General features: G+C 41.8%; 1 protein-coding gene across 4 annotated transcripts in view; it reads right to left on the bottom strand.

The window, feature by feature from the left end:
• Window positions 1-3,710, bottom strand: part of MAGI3 (membrane associated guanylate kinase, WW and PDZ domain containing 3) — a 263,400-nt gene extending 259,690 nt beyond the window's left edge. For all 4 annotated transcript variants that reach the window (XM_055402961.2, XM_055402962.2, XM_055402964.2 and 1 more), the window contains exon 1: window positions 3,243-3,710. In XM_055402961.2, the coding sequence (XP_055258936.2) occupies window positions 3,243-3,558 (316 nt within the window). In that variant the 5' untranslated portion in view covers window positions 3,559-3,710. The remainder of the gene's footprint in view (window positions 1-3,242) is intronic.
• Window positions 3,711-20,498: the final 16,788 nt, after the last annotated feature.

The following is a 20,498-nucleotide window of genomic DNA, read 5'->3' as shown; positions in this document are numbered from 1 at the left end:
TGAAACAGGTGTCGATTTGGGCCAACAATCAGGTGGGGCAAGAGAGTCCTGAATGCTAAATACTACATCAATAGTAAGAATTCAGTAAGAAATTTCCTATTCCTCTTACAAAACTCTCAGATTAGGAACCATATTTTAAAGAATTACTTTCAAATCTCCATTAAAGACTAGAACAGAAGAAAATATATAAAACCCAAGACAAAGCTAAAGACAGACAGTGCCATAAAACCATTGTTAAGTCATCTGGGTGATGGTACTGACTTTGGCTGAGCTCCCTTTAACACCTACTAGATGAAAGGAGAAATCAAGAATGAAACGGCACTGGGTCAGTCATAGCCTACAGTCCGGCTCATTGTCCCACCATGGACTTTGTCAGAAGACAATATGAGGTCACTCCCTACTAATAATACATCTTACAGAAATGGCTGAATCCATGCTTGCATTGTGCTAGTTTCTAAATGGCATGTTATGAACACAGTTTAATAAAGTTAAGGTTAACAAATAAGATTAATAATAAATAATGTAATAAGATTTAATAAAGTTAAATCAAGAGAAGAGACAAGATACACTTTAAAATACCTCATCACATTGAAAAATACATTTCTCACAAAAGGAAGGGGGAAAGACCCCAATGTGAATGGCAAATTTTTAAAAAATTCCCTTACTCTGTATTTTCATACTTCAAGTTTAATCCTAACGGGATAGGATCTTTGTCTCCTCTGGAGATAATATATATGCTGCTTTAATCACACTCAAAGTTTTACAAATAACCTCTTCACGTTCTCAGTTTCTATCTAACGTTTAAAGTCATGTGCTTAAATTACAAAAAGTTGCTATTTTATAGTAAATGTTGTTTTTGTAAAGCCATTTAAGAAAGCAATTTAATACAATGCTAGGGCTTTAACATAAGGCTAGGGCTCCCCAGATGGCTCAGTGGTAAAAGAATCCATCTGCCAATGCAGGAGACACAGGAGACTGGTTCGACCCTGGGTTAGGGAGATCCCCTGGAGGAGAAAATGGCAAACAACTCTAGTATTCTTGCCTGGGAAATCCCATGGACGGAGGAGCCTGGTGGGCTAGAATCCATGGGGTTGCAAAGAGTTGGATGTGATTTAGCAACTAAACAACCACAACAAAGGCTATTAAGGAAATTTTAAAAACGCACTCTTTTTTTAAAAGAAATCAACAACTTGCTTAGAAAGAAGAACATTAATCTCAGATGACATACAGTAGTATCCTTTAGAAATTAATGAAGCAGAGTGTATCTTTAAAAATTAAGTATACTATTTGGAACTTAATCATCAGTGATTACAAAATGTATTATACCCAGTACACTTTATTTTGGCTAAACATTTAAGACAAGACAGTATGCAAGAGGGAAATTTTTTATTACTACAAAAATGTCAGCTACATTCTGGGGTATGTGATTTCTTTAAGTTAATTAACATCACTGAATACATTCTAAACTTTTGAATTATTTTCATAAATTTTATATAAAGGCTGAGAAATGAATAACATGTGGACTAGACTAGACTAATAACAATGGAAGACACAATTTCCCAGTCTTCTAAAAGAATCACAATAACTTGAGATTATAACAACTTCCTCTTCAATCATTTTTTAAACTATTTCAGAAAATAAGTAAAACTTTTATATATACCCCTAATTAAAACAAAACACAAAGCAATAATGCAAATGTTCTCAATATTCCCTGATTCATGATAACAAACTAAACGGCACTTAGACCAATAATACTGTATATATAGTATCTTGCATATTACAGAGAGTGCCTGACTGGCTGAATTACTGTCTCCAAAGCCTTTCCTCTACCTTTCACCAATGGCTCTAGAAGTTTGAATTAAGAATTTTTTTTAACTCAAAAAAATGTAAGATGTTTAAAGTCTGCCAAAGTTTTTTTAATTAACAATAAAAAGAAAATCTCACATAAACCCATAAATTGAAAATGAATGTAATGTAACAGACCATATGAAGAAAATCTTAATTAAGATTGCAGGGACATGTGAGTATGTGTGTGTATACATCCACAATATACACACATATGGATACTGCACCACAAACCATCAGTTTGCATTAAGCCTAACGAATACTAAAAAGATATTCCCAAAGTGAGCTGCTGAGAAAAAAAAGTGAGAGAGACATGTTAAATTTTTCTCCAGAATTTTCCAGCATTTTGCAGTGTAGGGATGGACTGATTTTTTTCCATCGCAAGTCATTATTAAGCAGACCATTATAATTTGATTCACTGTATATTCAGTATAACACACTCAGGAAAAAAATAATAATTTCTAGTAACGTTACAGTCATAATTCTCTCCCCTTCAAATATCTCAGGAAACAAAACCACATTCCACCAATGCTGAAATGACCAGCGATGTTATCGACAACAAATACAATGAGGGCTATTACCTCCTATCAGATTTCACTGTACGCAGTCTGATCGATGCTTTGAAACTGGCAAGTATGCCATAAACGTAACGAGCTTTGCAGTAGATTTTAGTAGCATAAAAGATACCAGGGCAACGGGGGCCTTTGCAACCCACCACTTCAACAAAATTCCGTAAAATCAAAGATTTACAGAAGATTTTACTCCGGGAGGCATCTAGATCCTCCTCCGAAACCCAGACTACTCGGCAGCTCCCTGAAAAAATACACCGTTCTGCCACAGATCGCATAGTGTACACCGTCGGTACACAGCCACCTGAACCACCTGAGCCGACAAGAGTTAGGCTGTCAGCGCCGAGGTGCTGCTAGTGTGCAAGAAACACTGAAGCAGCCAAGCTCTCTCAGGTACACTAGGTGGTAACCTTGGCACCAAGTGCCTTAGTAAGAAAGATCCTTTCCTCTATAAGAAAATGCATTAAGACTGTTCCAAAGAATATGCTACAATCCTGAGGACCTCGTCCACAAAGGAGAACAGAAGAACGCTGGTTTATTCCTCTAGTCAAAAACTGCGGCGGGAGATGGAGCTACGAACTAAGGAAACCGAGCTTCTGGTGGCAATCCTGTGACAGCTAGCAGAGCAGCCCGCCCAAGCCAGAGCTCAGTTTTCCTACCCGCAAAATGGGACTCAGCACCGCCACCCCTCCCCATTGACAGGGAGTCCGGCACACCCTGGAGGTTCAGGATTATCCTGGATGATAAGCGGTGGGGCGGGGCTGCCGCTCCCCAGACGCCCACCCCGCACTCCCCCCACTCCGCGACAGGAAGACAGGGCCGGCGTACCTGGCTTCACAGTCTTGAGACGGATGGGCTCGCGGAAGTGGCGGATGACAGCCAGGGTGTCCCGGTTGGTGAGCCCGCTGACAGGCGTCCCGTTCACCTCCAGCAGCACATCCCCGGGGCTGGGCGCCTTGCCCGAGACGACGCAGCAGGTGCCCCCGCCGGGCTCCTCGCGGAGCCGCCCCAGGTAGGGGAACTCGCCGCGCTCCGCACCTCCCCGGATCTCGGCGCCCAGGTCGCCCGGGGCCCCGGCCCAGGACACCGCGCACTCCTGCACCTTGCTGAGCCAGTGCTTCTTCTTCTTCAACGTCTTCGACATCACGAGCCCCGCTGCACCATGGGGGAGACCCCGCGCGGGCGGCGGGGGCGCCGCGCTGGCCCCCTCTCAGCCTGGGCGCCCCGGGCGGCCCGCGCAGCCCGGCCAGGGGGGCCTCGCCGCCCCGGCGTCCCCCTCGCCGACCACAGCCCGCTGGGGGCCGGGCCGCTCCGAACCCCGCGACGCCCCTCGGACACCTCTCCCGGCGGCGATCTCCGGGTCTGAGCGGGCTCCGCGAGGGCCACCCGGGTCAGGCTGAAGCAAGGAGAAGGGGGCTGTCCCGGGGCGGCTCCGGAGGGGTTTCGGGCGGGGTCACAGCCGACGGCTGGCCCCCAGGCTCCGCGAGGGAGCGGCGGGAAAGGCAGAAGCAGGGGGGCGGGGAGGCGAAGCGCGAGAGCCGGAACCGGGAAAAATCCGTCGGGGGCGCGCAGAGGCGTGCGTAGACCCGTCGCAGGATCGATCGTGGCCGCTGCGGAGCTGGATCGCGGAGACCAACGCCTGCCCAAGCTGCCAGGAAACTGCCGCTTTCAAACCCGCCGCAACCTCCTCCTCCTCCCTCTTCCCTTCCCCCCGCCCTCGCCCATCCCTCATCCAGAGCCCCGCCCCCTCCCGCCGCGCGGCGCCCGGCGCGCTGCCGTCACGGGCCAGGCGCTTGGGAAAGAGCCCAAGCACTCGACACTCTCGCTGGGGATTGGCCCTCGGAGGAAAGGGGGCGGATCCCCGACGAGAACGCTAACCACCGATTGGCTGGTGGAAGTGAAGGAGGCGGGTACTAGGATGACTGAAGTTTAAAGAGGGTGGAAGAAAGTTTGAAGAGTCAGGGAGGGCGAGGAGGAGGGGCTGGGGAGTGGGACCGGCTCCAGAACACAGGGCCGAGAGAGGCCCTCGGTGCGGCGGCCGGAGCAAGGAGAAAACCCAGGGTAGAAGAGCTGCCGAACTCCCCGAGGTGGAGGCATGGCTGGCGGGTTGGGTGGAGTGGGGGCGGAGCCTGGGCGCCTGTCTTCTCGGGGCACTGAGACTAGCTGGGGTACTTTGGAGGGCAAGCGTCGTCCTGAGTCCGAGGACAGAGGTGGCAGAGCCTCGGGGTAGCCAGTTACAGTCGACGACTTAAAGTGAGTCAACATTTCTCGTTCGTTCATTTCTTCAGCAAAAGTTATTATCCTTTGAGGCAGACTCTGGAGTCTGGTTGATGGAAGGTAAAACAGAGTCCTGCATACCGCTTTGTGATCTCAAATTGGACAACCTCTCTGAGCCACAGCATCTTCGGCTGATAAGTGGAGATGATTTTACCCTCCCAAGTTGTTGTACATGAGTTTGAGCAAGCTCCAGGAGTTGGTGATGGACGGGGAAGCCTGGCGTGCTGCAGTCCATGGGGTCGCAAAGAGTCGGACACGACTGAGCGACTGGAGTTGTTGTAATGATTACACGAGGTACCTATAAAATATCAGTATAGTGCCTGGCAGGGAGTAGGTACTTCTTACCATTTAGTTGCTGATGAAGAGGAGGACGACTTTATGTCAGACACTGTGCTAGAATACTGGGGTTCAAGACTGAGGAAAACGGAAGTCCTGTTCTCAAGGAGATCACAGTCTAGTAGGAGAGACTGACAAGACTGCTGGGGGCGGAAGGGGAAGGAGGTGGAGGGGACGGGGGCAGGGCGGGGGTGGGGGAGGAGGAAGATAGGCTATAATGTGGATTAGGAACCAGCTTGCAAACCTGGGCTGGCATCCTGGCATGCTACTTACTTGCTATCTGACCTTGACCAAATCTCAGTTTCAAGTTCACTCACCTGTAAAGGAGGTGGAGAGAGAAATAACGGTGAATAAAGGACATGTTAGGCCCATCTAGCACTAATTTTTCACAACCTCTTCTTAAGCTTTCTCTCCTCCCTGATTTGGCTCACACTCTCCCCTGTCTTTGTATTGAAAACAATCCTATCCATCCTCAGCCCAAATGCCAACTCTTCCAGGTCACCTTGTCCTCAGGTGGAAAGTGTGTCCTCTGAGCTAGGATACTTTCACTTTTGAAGTAAGACATTTTTATAGTCTCCTGTCTTCCTTTAATGGTTGGGGAAAGCCCTTGTTTAAACTATGAATAACTCCACAATCTCACCACATCTCAGATAGACTGGCCTAAGCTTCAACAGCTGCAGTAATTTTGTTCACACCATTATATCAGTCAGGGCCTCCGCAGGAAACAAATGGTACTTTACAAAGATATGGGCAAGGTGTGGGAAACCACAAGGGAAAAATGGAACCCTGAGGCTACAAGCTGCTCCGTCTGTAGAAAGCAAGGTGAAGGAACAGGACCAAAACTCATCACAGAAAGGGCAGCCTGACAGGAGCCTGTGACCTTCAGAGAGGCAGTCAGCCTAAGTAATCACCCAAGGACAAAGCCAGAGGATTTCTTTTTCACTCACCTCTCTCCTCCATCCTCCTGGTACATCCCAATAGACAGATCCAACCAGGAGCCAGAGAGCAGGAGAGCCTTTTGAAAGCCCCTATCAGTCAGTCAGACAGAGAAGAGGAAGCAGCACATCCAGAGAGAAAAAGGGAAAATAACCATCAGAGAGATCATGTGGATTGCTCAAATTTACACAGATCTGAGACATAGCTGGAGTATTTTTTTCTAAACTACTACCTACACTAACAGATTCCTGGATGAAGTCTTAATAATCTCCACTTCATTTATTTTTGCAGCAATTCTGGGAAGACATTTTTTCTTGCCCAGATTGTATCTATCAGGATATCTTTAGCCACAGCGAATGGAGTATCTAACAGTAACTTAAAGCATGGAGTTATTTATTACATCTTTAACATGAGGTTCAAATGAAAGTAGTCTTGGGCTTAGTTCAGCAGCACAATCACATCATTGAGGACCCAAGCTCTTTTTGTACCTGTTCTCTAACATCATATTCATGTTGGGTTTTATCTCCAGGCTTCTCACCTCTAGATTGCAGTGTGGCTGCCATAGCTCCAGACATCACATCTTCAGAGGTCAAGCAGGAAGGGAAGGTTGTACAAGCAGGAAGGGAAGGAAAGGCACTGCTGCTACCATTTTTCTGAAGGAGAAAAATCTTTCCCCAGACTGCCCTCACACCTGCCATAGAATCTTCCTTATTACCCAGAAAATGGTCACATGCCCACTGCAGACCAGTCCCTGACAAGAAAATGGAATTGCCGTGGTTCAGTGACATCATGAGTCACTCTGAGCAAAATAGGGTTCTGTTTCTTGAGGAGAAAGGGGGAATGATTGTTCAGTACATGTCCAACAGTGTCTGCCACATGCCTCAACCACAAATAAGTTATATTGACCCTTAACAGAAAACTGCAGTAATTAGGAGCTTGAGTTCTGGAGTCAGACTGGAAATCTCAGCTTTTCTACTTACTAGCTCTGAGATCTTGAGTAAACTTTGGTCTAACCTTGGTTTCCTCATCCACAAAATAGGTGTAGTAACAGTACTCACCTACCTGAATTGTGAGAACTGAATGGAGCTATTTGAGTCAAGCAAGCACTTAACATATGGTCATATAAACACACACTCAAGTTATTTTCAGTTCAGTCGCTCAGCCATGTCCGACTCTGCGACCCCATGAATCACAGCACGCCAGGCCTTCCTGTCCATCACCACCTCCCGGAGTTCACTCAAACTCATGTCCATCGAGTTGGTGATGCTATCCAGCCACCTCATTCTCTGTCGTCCCCTTCTCCTCCCACCCCCAATCCCTCCCAGCATCAGAGTCTTTTCCAGTGAGTCAACTCGTCGCATGAGGTGGCCAAAGTATTGGAGTTTCAGCTTTAGCATCAGTCCTTCCAATGAACACACAGGATTGATCTCCTTTAGAAGGGACTGGTTGGATCTCCTTGCAGCCCAAGGGAGTCTTCTCCAGCCCCACAGTTCAAAAGCATCAATTCCTCAGCGATCAGCTTTCTTCACAGTCCAACTCTCACATCCATACATAACCACGGGAAAAACCATAGCCTTGACTAGAAGGACCTTGGCTGGCAAAGTAATGTCTCTGCTTTTTAATATGCTGTCTAGGTTGGTCATAACTTTCCTTCCAAGGAGTAAGCGTCTTTTAATTTCATGGCTGCAATCAGCATCTGCAGTGATTTTGGAACCCAAAAAATAAAGTCTGACACTGTTTCCCCATTAGTTTGCGCTACATAGTAATATCTATGACAAGGCCAAAAGCATTGCTAAATCACCTTTATAACTCTCTATTTGATTCACCCCTCTTAAAAAGCTTAGATTCAGTTTTTAAATAGTCTAGAAATAAGCTGCAAACCCCAGTGAATTAATTCTGGTAGGACATTAGTCTGGAAATTACTGCATAATTAAAGAAGTCACATTGCAAATGTCTCTCTCTAAAATGGCACCTAACCAAACAATCAGATCATATCCATATTGATCATTGTTTCCCAAACCTAATGGTTGGCTCAATAGTTGTGATTTCCATTGGGGAATATTATAATCTAAACAATATGGAATCTGGCTTAACAAAAACAAATGATACAGTTGAATATGATGATCTCCAAGGTTTCTTGGGGCTACCTCTATCCATCTAATCTATGGAAACAAACATAGATGTGTGTCAATATGCAGAACTCATGTATTGGGCCCCACAATGGCTGCAGTGGCTCCAAATAACAACATCCAATGACAGGAAGGAAGTGTGTCTCCTTTCCTCATTTCCTTTTAGCAGATCAAGGAAACTTTTCCCCAAAGGCCCCAGCAACAGTTTTCCTCTGTCTCACTAGCTGGACTTGCCCAGATGCCCTTTCCTGAATCAAAGAGGCAAAGGGTAATAAAATACTTTTATCCAGTTTCCCCTTCTAGTGCTCAGAGAGGAATCCAACGTCCTGTAAACTGCATGGCTGCATAATATCTGAACATAGTTTGGCAGGGAAGGGATCACTTAGCAAATCTGAAGAGGAGAGATTGCTTGATTTGCTCCTAATATATATTACATATGGGCTTCCCTAGTGGCTCAGACAGTAAAGAATCTGCCCGACAATGCAGGAGATCTGGGTACCATCCCTGGGTCAGGAAGATCTCCTGGAGAAGGGAATGGCTACCCACTCCAGTGTTCTTGCCTGGAGAATTCTATGGACAGAGGAACCTGGAGGGCTACAGTCCATGGGGTCGCAAAGAGTCAGACACGACTGAGCACACACACACATAGTATACTACATACACTCACATACATGTTTTTTGACAAGGTGGAAAGTTTATTTTGTTGTATAATATTGTTGAGTGTTCCTAATGAAAGTTAAGTATTCCCTAACACTTTCACTTAAGTGGAAAACTTCAGAAGGGCAAGTGTAAATTCCCAAATTCTCTCAAATGCCCCAGGCTTACTTAACTCCACTGTACAGAGATGCATCATATTGAGGTTTGTGTGCCAACAAGTCTAGGGGCATCTCTCCCCTGAGTAGTTCCCCTGGAGCAGTGCATGGCTCTGTGCCAAAGCAAAGCAAGTGTAGGGAGAGCTTTTTACTTACTTTTACATTCTCACTATTTCTTCCACGGAAACCTCAATCTCTAATAACAGTAAATCAAATCATCATATTCAAAGTCATTCTCAAGTATTAAGGTGGCAGAGCATGGGGGAGAAGTGGAGTGTAAAAATAAAAACAAATATTTGCCTTCTACGCAGAATACAGGAACATTTATCCTGCTTTTATTTCCACAGTTGATAATGAAATCATCTTGGATTTTAAAAATTCTGATCCACAAAATCTTTCACTGCCTTAGAAAATGTTCATGCTTACCTGTATTGTGGAAATGATATATGTAATGCAGCCTAAGATTAATAACCTAACTGAACTCAGGATTAATATTCTATTGTATCTTTACATTTTATTAGCATTTTTATTTGCCTAGGCCTGTGGGCTCATTTGTATGCTAATGCTAAAATATGCTCACTTATAAAAGCAATTACATGGAAAATTTTATTTCAGTTAGACAAACTAATTTATTGTCAAAATCTGTATCACTGTTTATACATAAATGTGCATTTTTGCCTGTAGGTGCACTTGCCTGCAAATGACCAAACGCATCAAGCCCAAAATCATAGAACAATAGGACCATTCAGAACCAAGTGCAGTGCCAACATGCTTTCAAAGAGGTTAGTTAAGCAGTCAGATGTCAGGTTTTCCAGACAAAGCAGGACAAAGAGAACACTGAATGAAAGAGAAAATACCAAAATACCCATCTTTTATCTTTTAGCTTAACTATAACCAACTCAAGACCAGCTTTGCTTTCCCACAGCAGGATGCCATCTCATCCTTCTCCAAAACCAATAGCATGTTGTCTCTGTTTTCGTTTCCCATAGACCTCAAGGTCCTTGAGAACATGGTCCCTTTTTGATTCATTGGTGTATCCTCCATCAAGTTGAGCACTTTGTCTTTAGTGAGCATTCACTTGTTCAAATAACAGAAAGTACCTGTTATGAGCAGGCATTGTTTTAGGTGCTAAGTCGCTTCAGTTGTGTCCAACACTTTGCGACCCCATGGACTATAGCCCTCCAGGCTCTTCTGTCCATGGGATTCTCCGGGCAAGAATACTGGAGTGGGTTGCCATTTCCTTCTCCTGTTTTAGGTGCGGGTTACAGCAATGAACAGGTTTACAAGGTCCCTCCTTTCTTTGGGAAGAAGACAGTGTAGGGGAGGAAAAAGTTTTCCCCAAGCCTCTTAGGGTCCCTAGCTGGGTCCAAAAATTAGATTGGCAAAGACAGATTAATAGGGGAAAAGTATACACCTTTATGTAATATAAGTTGTAGGTGACATGAGAGCCTTCATAAGGAAATGAAGACCAGGAGAAATGGTCACCCTGAGTGTTTTTATGCTACTGACAAAGAGTGGAAAGACCTGGAAAGATATGATAAAGAGGATGAGCTAAGTGTAGCAAACTGAGGGAATTTAGCAAGGCCTGTTCGCCCAGATTCTTCCCCACTATCTGTCCATCTTGGATGTGAGGATGATTCTTTCTTTCCTTCAGGCATAGGGAGAGTACCTCTCACCTGAGGGCCAGACAAGCTGCTTCGGGGATGAAGGACTGGGGGACAGAGAGAACTTCCTGCTTCTGCCAGTGTCTTCAGATTCCTTCAGCTTAAAATAGTCAGTGTATCAAATGGTCATATTTGGGGGTATCATTTCCGGAATCCCATCAACAGCAAACCCAAAACAAGTAAATGATCAAGAGAGTTTCCCGTAGTAAATAGTACTGGTGGTACTTAGTCGATTCGTTGTGTCTGACTTTTTGCAACTTCATGGACTGTAGCACGCCAGGCTGCTCCGTCCATGGGATCTCCCGGGCAAGAATACTGGAGTGGGTTGCCATTCTCTTTTCCAGGGGATCTTCCTTACTCAGGGATCAAACTCGTGTCTCCTGCGTTTCCTGCAGTGGCAGCCAGATTCTTTACCACTAGTACCACCTGGGAAGCCCCTGCCTCTCATAGTAATAGTACTATAGTTAAAAGATGAAATATAAGTGATGGGTGATCAGGAAAGGACAGAGGTTACATTAGATGGAGGTCACAGAGAATGTCTGGCTGAGAAGGTTACAGTTTGCCAAGACCTGAATGACAAGTAAGGGGAAATTAACTGAGGTCCTGAGATCTAAGAATTCCAGGCCAGTTTCAGAGCTTGGGTCTGAAATCGAAGAACAGAGGAGTACTAAGGTGGCTGGAGCCTGGTTACCCAGGAGAGAGTGGTAGGAAAAGAATTCAGAGAGGAATGCTAGAGGCAAGATCACATAGTCCTTTCAGCCAAGGCAAGGACTTTAAAATTTTATTCAGAGCACATTGAGTTTTAAGGAGAGAAGTAGACTGATGGCTCTGATTGCTACAGAAGGAAGGATGGAGGTGACAGGAGAAGCAGGGAAGTCAAAGAGAAACCTGGTATAGGCGCCCCATGATAGATGACCGTGGCATGCAGGGTAGAAACAATGAAGATGAAAATTTGTTGAATGCACTGTGGAAATCAGAAATTATAGTTTTAATTTCCTAGACTGATCACAGTTAAAGAAATATGTTACAATTGTATTTAATAAGAAGCTTTGTGGAATGTAATTGCTTTGTTGAAATGTCCCTTCACAGTAAGATAAGGAGGAAGTTAGAAAATAAAGTGGGAGAAATTCTTAATTAAGTTTAAATTTATACAGGTTCTTTTATTATGTTTATTGAGAAGAGCATCCAGAGAGATGGAATGTTAATTTCAAGGTTTTTGTTTAATCATAGGAAGGTAGCATCCACTCAAAGCATATGATGCTTATGAAACAACATATATTGTTTTTTTTCATCTATTGGGTGTGTTGTTATAAGAAGTGAAATTTGTTTCTTAGCTTAAAAAGGAGCTCACAAACTTGGTTTCAAAAGAGCTTTTCCATCATATAAAAATCTAGGTTCTTTGACTAGTTAGAACTTCAGGCCCTTGAGTCTTATTTTCTCGTTGCAGACTGAAAGCTAATAAACAGTGCCTTCGGTGGATTCCAATACAATGCACTATGTGAAGTTCCCTGTCTTCAACAGAAGGAAAATTCTCATTTACTTGGCTGAGATTAGGTGAAGCGTTTCCAAATGCACACTCCCAAATTTCACAGTAAAAATGATTGGAAACATACCACATGAGCTTAAAATAAACACACCCCATTCAAAAACCGGGTACTGTGGCCTTTCTTATACTTAACAAAAATATAAAATCTCTATTCCCCTTTATTCAAAAAGGAAGAGTAACCTCATTGGATTTGGGGTGAGGGAGGGAAGGACTGAGTTTCAGTTCAGAAGCAGGGCAACATGCTAGATAGTATGGGTTCTGATGAAGTGTTTCTGTGCATAGAACCTAAAGTTAATCTTGGCACATTTAAATATGTAATAGCTGTCTGTTAAGAGAGTATATCTGAAAAGATCTCTTCGCAAGAGAAAAAAATTGTAACTGTGTGGTGATGGGTGTTAATTAGACTTATCGTGGTGCTCATTTTGCAACATATGCATATATGTATATTAAATTATGCTCTACACTTGAAACTTATATAATGCCATGTCGATTATATAATAAACAACTGTCCATTCACAGTTTGATGGGCACAAAGGACAAAGAGAGCAACCGGTTATATCAATAGCAAGCTTTCAGAAGAACTAATACGAAAACTACTTGGTTAATGTTCAAGGTTACCACTTCAGTCTTGTTGTGTTAGAGAATGTTAATAGGTTGAAAATTTCACCTTTGCAAGCTGTTACAGACTGAACAGTGCCCCCCCACCCCAATTCATATGAAGCCTTAACCCCAAATTTGACAGTATTTGGTAACTGGATCTTTAAGGAGGTAATTATGGTTATGTAAAATCATAAGGGTGGGGCTCTAATTCAATAGGATTGGTGGCCTCTTGAGAAGAGAGATTTCCCTCCCACTTGACTCTACTCCAGCTACACTAGCCTTCTTGCAATTCCTTCAACATGACAGAAATGCTCCTGCTTCAGATCTCCCTCTGCCTAAAATGCTTTTCCCCACCAGGGTGTTTTCATGACTCATTCCTTCGCCTCCTCTTGACATTGGCTCAAGTGCCACTTAGGCATGGACTCCACTTGACCTTACTATATAAAAATGTGACATTCCCTCAACTACTAAATCTCCACGCCCTCCTCTCTCTTTTCTTAGTCTACAGCATTTACAACTTTCTGATATACTATATAATTCACTTATTATGTCTCTTATTTTTGTCTGCCTCTGCCCTAAAGTATAAGTTCCATGAGGGCAGGGGTCTTTGTTTTGTTCACTGATTTATTCACAGTGCCTAGAATAGCGCTTAGCTGAATAGTTTGGACTCAAATAATACTTGTTTGCTCAAGTGCTTTCCCTTCAGAGTTCTTTCAGATATATTAACTATGCTCAGTAATTTAATCTTCACAATAATTTTGAATTAATGCAGTCTTTAAAATAATCCTGTGCAGTAGTTGTCATGCATATTCCTATTCAGTAGCGGGTCAGAAAGGTCACTATAGTCATCTGCACATTTTTCAACATTACATGTCAGTCAAAGCAAACACATATTTTCTCCACATCTAGAGTCTTTTCCTCAGAGAAGGCAATGGCAAGCCACTCCAGTACTCTTGCCTAGAAAATCCCATGGATGGAGGAGCCTGATAGGCTGCAGTCCATGGGGTCACTAAGGGTCGGACTCGACTGAGCGACTTCACTTTCACTTTTCACACATTGGAGAAGGAAATGGCAACCCACTCCAGTGTTCTTGCCTGGAGAATCCCAGGGACGGGGAAGCCTGGTGGGCTTCCGTCTGTGGGGTCACACAGAGTCGGACACAACTGAAGTGACTTAGCAGCAGAGTCTTTTCCTATACTGTGGTGATCATTCTAAGAAATTTTCCTGTGGAACAATATGTTAAAATACTCAAATTTAGAAATAGTGGTCTCTAGTGCAACTGCATCAGAATGGTTAAAATGGAAAAAAAACGGACCTTATTAATCGCTAACAAAACAGTAGACACCAGAGAACTCTTATACACTGCTAATGAGAATGTAAATTGGTTCAACCACTCCTGTAAACTGGCAGGTTCTAATAAAGTTAGCAAATGTATACCCTAGGATCCATCAATTCTACTCTTGGGTGTATACCCAACAGAAACAAGTATGTATGTTCTCCAAAAGATCTATACAAAAATTATTCATAATAGCCCTACACTGGAAGCAACCCAAATGTCCATTAAGATTAGAATGGCCACATAAATCTTGGTACACTCTTAGAGTACTATACAGCAATGGGAGCAAAAAGCCTAACACAAAAAAATGGATGAATGTCATAAGCATAATTTTAAGCAAAAGCAAACATACACAAAAGTACACACTATATGATTCCATTGATATGAATTTCAAGAACAGGCACAACCAATACATGGTGATTAAGTTCAGAATAATGACTACCTTTGAGGGAATATTAGCCTAAAGAGGCCAAAAAGGACTTTCTAGGGTCTTGGTAATGTCCTATATCTAGATCTGGGTAGTGTTTTAAAGGCTATGTTTGAGGGGTATGTGTGCTTGGTTGCTCAGTCATGGCCAACTCTTTGCAACCCCATGGACCCCCATGTGACCCCACTGGGCTCCTCCATCCATGGGGATTCTTCAGGCAAGAATACTGGAGTGGGTTGCCAGGCCCTCCTCCAGGGGATCATCTTCCCAACCCAGGGATCAAACCCAGGTCTCCTGCATTGCAGGCGGATCTTTATTGTCTGAGCCACCAGGGAAGCCCTTTAAAGAGTATAAATATATGCATAAATTAATCTAGCTGTATACTTAAGACTATACACTTTATTGCAAGCCATGTGACCAACAAGGGCTTAATTTCCAAAATATACAAACAGCTTATGCAACACAAAAAACCAAACAAGCCAACCAAACACAATGGCAGAAGAGCAAAATAGATATTTGTCCAAAGAAGACATACAGATGGTCAACAGGCACATGAGAAGTTACTCAATATTGCTAATTATTAAAGAAATGCAAATCAAAATTACAATGAGGTACCACCTCATACTAGTCAGAATGGCCATCATTAGGAAGTCTGCAAATAACAAATGCTAAAGAGGGTGTGGAGAAAAAGGGAACCATTCTACCCTGTTGATGGGAATGTAGGTTGGTGCAGCCACTATGGAGGTTCCTTAAAAAACTAAAATTAGAGTTACCATATGATCCTGCAATCCCTTACTCCTGGGCATATATCTGGAGAAAACTATAATTCAAAAAGATACATGCACTCCAATATTTGTAGCAGCACAATTCACAACAGCCAAGACATAGAAGCAACCTCAATGTCCACTGAAATATGAAAGGGTGAAGTTGTAGTAGATATACACAGTGGAATATTACTCAGTCATAAAAAAGAATGAAATAATGCCATTTGGAGGAATATGGTTGGACTAGAGATTAACATACTAAGTCAGACAGAGAAAGATAAATATCATATATCACTTCTATGTGGAATCTAAAAAATAATATAATGAACTTATTTACAAAACAGAAATAGACTCACCATCACAGAAAACAAATGTATGGTTACCAAAGGGGGAAGGGAGAGAGAGGGATAAATTAGGAGTTTGGGATTAGCAGGTACAAACTATGTATAAAATAAACAAGATCCTACTGAATAGCACAGGGAACTATATTTAATATCTTGTAATAAACTACAATGGAAAAGAATCTATGTATACATACGTACAGTTGAATAACTTCTCTGTACACCAGAAACTAACACAGTGTAAATCAACTATACTTCAATTAAAAATTTTTGACTACAAAAATTGTTAAGTATGCATGGCAAAACAATTACCATAAACAAACTTTAAAAATACAGTCCTGGGACAAATATCTACACTATTTATTGACAAAGGCAGATTTCCTTCTTATAAAGGAAGTTCTTATAAATTAATAAGCAAGCTAGGCAAATCGAAATAAGTAGTCCATTGGAAAGACAGGCTAAATTAGATTATAGAAAGATAATAAACTGATTTTATATGAAAAAGTGTCAATTTTCAAACAACAATAAAATTCCATTTTTCTCCTGATGGGCAAAGAACAAAGGTTTGGTAATATGATGTTGCTGAAATTCTATAAATTAGAATATTTTCGTGGGTAATAAATTTCAGTACACTTCCGTTACTAAGACTTTTCAAAGACTTATGTACTAATAAGTATATTGCAGCACTGTATGCTGTGAAAATGTCTACAACAGAGACTGGTTAAATGAATTGTGAAATATACATTCAATAGAATATTGTGCAGAATAAGTTGGAACTTTATCTACTGTTGTGGAAAGCTCCTTAAGATATATTTTTTAAAGATACAGATGTGCTTCCTCCTATTTGGATTAAAAAGGGAGGAATATGATAGATACTTGCACATACTCCTACAGACCTATATCCTCTGGAGGACAGAGTTAAATTAATGGCTGTGGTTGTCTCTAGGCAGTAAGACTGGGAGGGTGAAAGGGAGAAATACTTCTCACCAAATATCCTTTTGCCCTGTGAATTATTATTTTTACAAAGTATATGTATTACTTTAAAAAAAAAAGAAAAATAGAAGTACTATGTTTAAAGAAGAGAAGGAAGTGAAGTGAAAAAGGGAGGTGGGGAGGGAAAGGAGGTAACTGAGGACAAAGAAAAATAATCAAGACCCGCGTTTCTGCCTGCCCCATGTGGCGGAGCCCAATGTCTGACACAGGATGCTGAGTAAATAAAACTCCCAAATCTATTCTACCAATCCTGAATCTCATCCAAGCTCAGATTAACCTTTTAAAACCAGACAACTCAGGCCAAGAGATAATTGGGCCAGGGAATTTTCTGGTTCTTAGAGATAGTCTATTCTAGTAAGAAATTAAAGTTTACCAAGTGCTTACTGACTCTAGATGAGATCAGGGCAAATCAACATTGGTGGAAAAACACTATTATCCCAAAGCAGCACATTACAAATCTGAACTGGGGACAGTCATGTTAGAAGTCACTAGGACAATTCAACAACTCTATGTGTGCCAATTTTGGTGCTTCTAGCAATTTAAATTTTTTAAAAAATGAATAGCTTTACTTTCTGTTTAATTACATTTTAATTAAAAGCTGAAATTGAAAAAAAGAGGTTACTGGGAGACCACCATCTGGCAGAAATGTCATCAGTATTAGTTTTAGAAGAGATTCATGGTTCAACTGATTTCCATATTGGGGATGGCTTGCAGAGAGCATTCCTGCCATGTTTTTCTTGATCTAGGGGGTTAATCTGTACCAAAAGGAAGCTATTTTCATGTGAATTTTAGCAAAGTTTTTATAGAATATTAATAGAGCAATCGGAGAAGGAAATGGCAACCCACTCCAGTACTCTTGCCTGGAAAAGTCCATGGATGGAGGAGCCTGGTGGGCTGCAGTCCATGGGGTCGCAGAGTCGGACATGACTGAACAACTTCACTTTTTTTCTTTCTATAGTTCCTGTTGGAGAAGGAAATGGCAACCCACTCCGGTGTTCTTGCCTGGAGAATCCCATGGATGGAGAGGCCTGGTGGGCTGTAGTCTATGGGGTTGCAAAGAGTCGGACACAACTAAGCAACTCACACACACACACACACACACTACAGCAATAGCCAATGAAAAGAGGTAGTAAAACTTAGAAAATTCTCAGAAATTTATTTTAATGTATTTAGTGTCAGATTCGGAGAAGGCAATGGCAAGCCACTCCAGTACTATTGCCTAGAAAATCTCATGGATGGAGGAGCCTGGTAGGCTGCAGTCCGTGGGGTCGCTAAGGGTCGGACACGACTGAGCGACTTCACTTTCACTTTTCACTTTCCACTTTCACACATTGGAGAAGGAAATGGCAACCCACTCCAGTGTTCTTGCCTGGAGAATCCCAGGGACGGGGGAGCCTGGTGGGCTTCCGTCTATGGGGTCACACAGAGTCGGACACGACTGAAGTGACTTAGCAGCAGCAGCAGCAGTGTCAGATTGGCTGCTATTACTGAAATAGGTCAGACAGAGAGAGAAATAAGTACTGTATAATCTCATTTATATGTGGAATCTTATAAAAACAAAACAAAACTTGAACTCATAGAAACTGAGCAGATTGGTGGTTACAAGAGGTGAGTGAGGGGTCAGGGAAATGAATGAAGGTGGTCAGAGGTATAAACTTCCAGATATAAGACAACTAAGTTCTGGGGATATAATATGCTGGATAGTTACAGTATGGTTAACAATAATATTACATATTTGAAAGTTGCTAGGAGAGTAGATCAAGTTTTTCATCACAAGAAAAAAATTCGTAACTATGTGGGGTGACAGATGTTAAACTTACTGTGGTGATTATTCCACAATATATGCGTATATCAAATCATTATGTTGTACACAAATACAATGTTGTATGTCAATTATCACAATAAAACTAGAAAAAAATTTTTAATGATCTTTTTGCTTAGACAGATCTTTCTGTCACAACCAAAACAGTTTTAGAGCCTTTGCTGATTTAAAAACTATCATATAAAATTCACCTGAGTAAGAGGGAAAACTGGGTTAATTATATGTGTGTATGTGTGTGTATGTACATATGTATATATATGAATGATTTTTTTTGAGGAAGATTTAACAAACAAACCCAGAAACTCAGAATCTACTGGCTATGTCAGCTTGTCCCACATACTTGCCACAATTAATTGTCTCAAAAAGAGACTAAAGACGCTAGGTGCTGAGTATTCTAAAAAAAATCCAACTAATCACTTGGAATATTCCAAGTCTAAGAAATTTACCCAGCCCCTTACTCTCTGCATCAATGATGCACTACACGGAGAGCAGTGACTCTGAGTAGTGACCATGAGACAACAGAAAGCCATAGTTATCTGAGAGCAATACATAGGCTCACAGATTTGTACACCTGGAGAAGTTAAAAATCACTTACTGCCTACTAATGCAGGGAGTTGGACTCGTGCCATTTTCAACACAAAGTAAAATATATATTTTAGACTAATCATTAAGTAACTGAAAAATTAAATACATAAAAACAAGGGTCTTCCAATTCCTCTAGTAACTAAGGCTCTACAAGAGAATTTTACCATGACGGGCTTGCTTAGATATTGGGGAACACAGAAGCTTACACCACCCCTCCTTTTCTCCATCCTATAACTCAGATGAAGGGACAAATATTCTATTTTTTCAAAGTAATCTTTGAGGGATAGCATATGTCTTGCTTTAAGTATTAGGAAACCTGTGCAGGAGAATCCTAGGGACAGCAGAGCCTGGTGGGCTGCCGTCTATGGGGTCGCACAGAGTCGGACACGACTGAAGCAACTTAGCAGCAGTAGAAAGTGGAAGAAACATAGTTACTAGGTTTTTATTTGGATCCTAGTCCTATTCATCCATAGTTGTGTGAGTTGAGAACAAATCAAACTCAAAAAAGAAAAAAAAAAGATGACTTTTAGAAGCTTGGTAAAAAGAAAAAAAAGGACAATATTCATCTATCACGAATAAGAATCTTTCTAGCTGTTAAAAAAAAATTTACTCAAAATAATTGACATACAAGAACTGTTGAAGTTTAGAAACATTGGAATTATATTTTTTCTGACCAAAACTATAACCTCTCCAAGTTGCAAAAGTGCAGTGAATACAGCATAGCTGAACTAAGGACAAGCTTACTCCTAGATCCGAATTCTGGAAGTGCGTGACACCCTGGTCCTTTGGGGAACCTCACACTCCTGTACTCAGCCAATGAGGTCCACTATTGCTTCTTCCAACACCACTTGAGAGAAGAAACAAATACTGCAGAAGTGCTGTGACTCTTAGAGGCAGAGTCTCACCTTAAATTAGTTTTCCAACAATGCCTTTCAGGCTGAGATGCATTCTCTTGATTTCTTTTCATGGATCTCAGCACAATGCTTATATCATAGCTTGGCCTTTTCACAAAAATTAAGCTCTGTGCCGGGACAAGTTGTATCAAGAGTCTTAAACTTTGAAATCCCCAAATAAATTATTTTAAAGGTCTTGAGCACTCGTTCAGATGATAAATCATGACATTTATACACAAACCAATCTGAATTCAAACATAGGGGATCCCGAGGGGCTGGAGTATTGAGGGGTGGAAGGGTCTATGGAGACAATGTAGTAGAAAGAATTCTGGGAAGAATATTGGAAGACCTTGAATGTCAAAGAGGCTTGACTGTCCTTGGTAACTGTGGAAAGTCCTAATGGATTAGAAAGCAGAGTAATAGTATAACCAAAGTGATGCTTTTAGGCCACAGAAGAAATGAGAAATTGAAGAAGAAATTCATTTTTTTAAATTCATGTATGTAGTAAAGATTATTGAGAAGGCATCACAACAAATTAACAGTAATTCAGTAATTATGTGATGGAATTATCAATGCTTTTTATTTTATCCATCTGTTACTTAATTTTATTAATAATACATATG

Source organism: Moschus berezovskii, chromosome 4, assembly GCF_049115385.1.
Source record: "Moschus berezovskii isolate FMDL1 chromosome 4, NW_MosBer_1.0, whole genome shotgun sequence".
Lineage (NCBI taxonomy): Eukaryota > Metazoa > Chordata > Mammalia > Artiodactyla > Moschidae > Moschus > Moschus berezovskii.
This window is presented reverse-complemented; position numbering and strand designations above follow the sequence as displayed.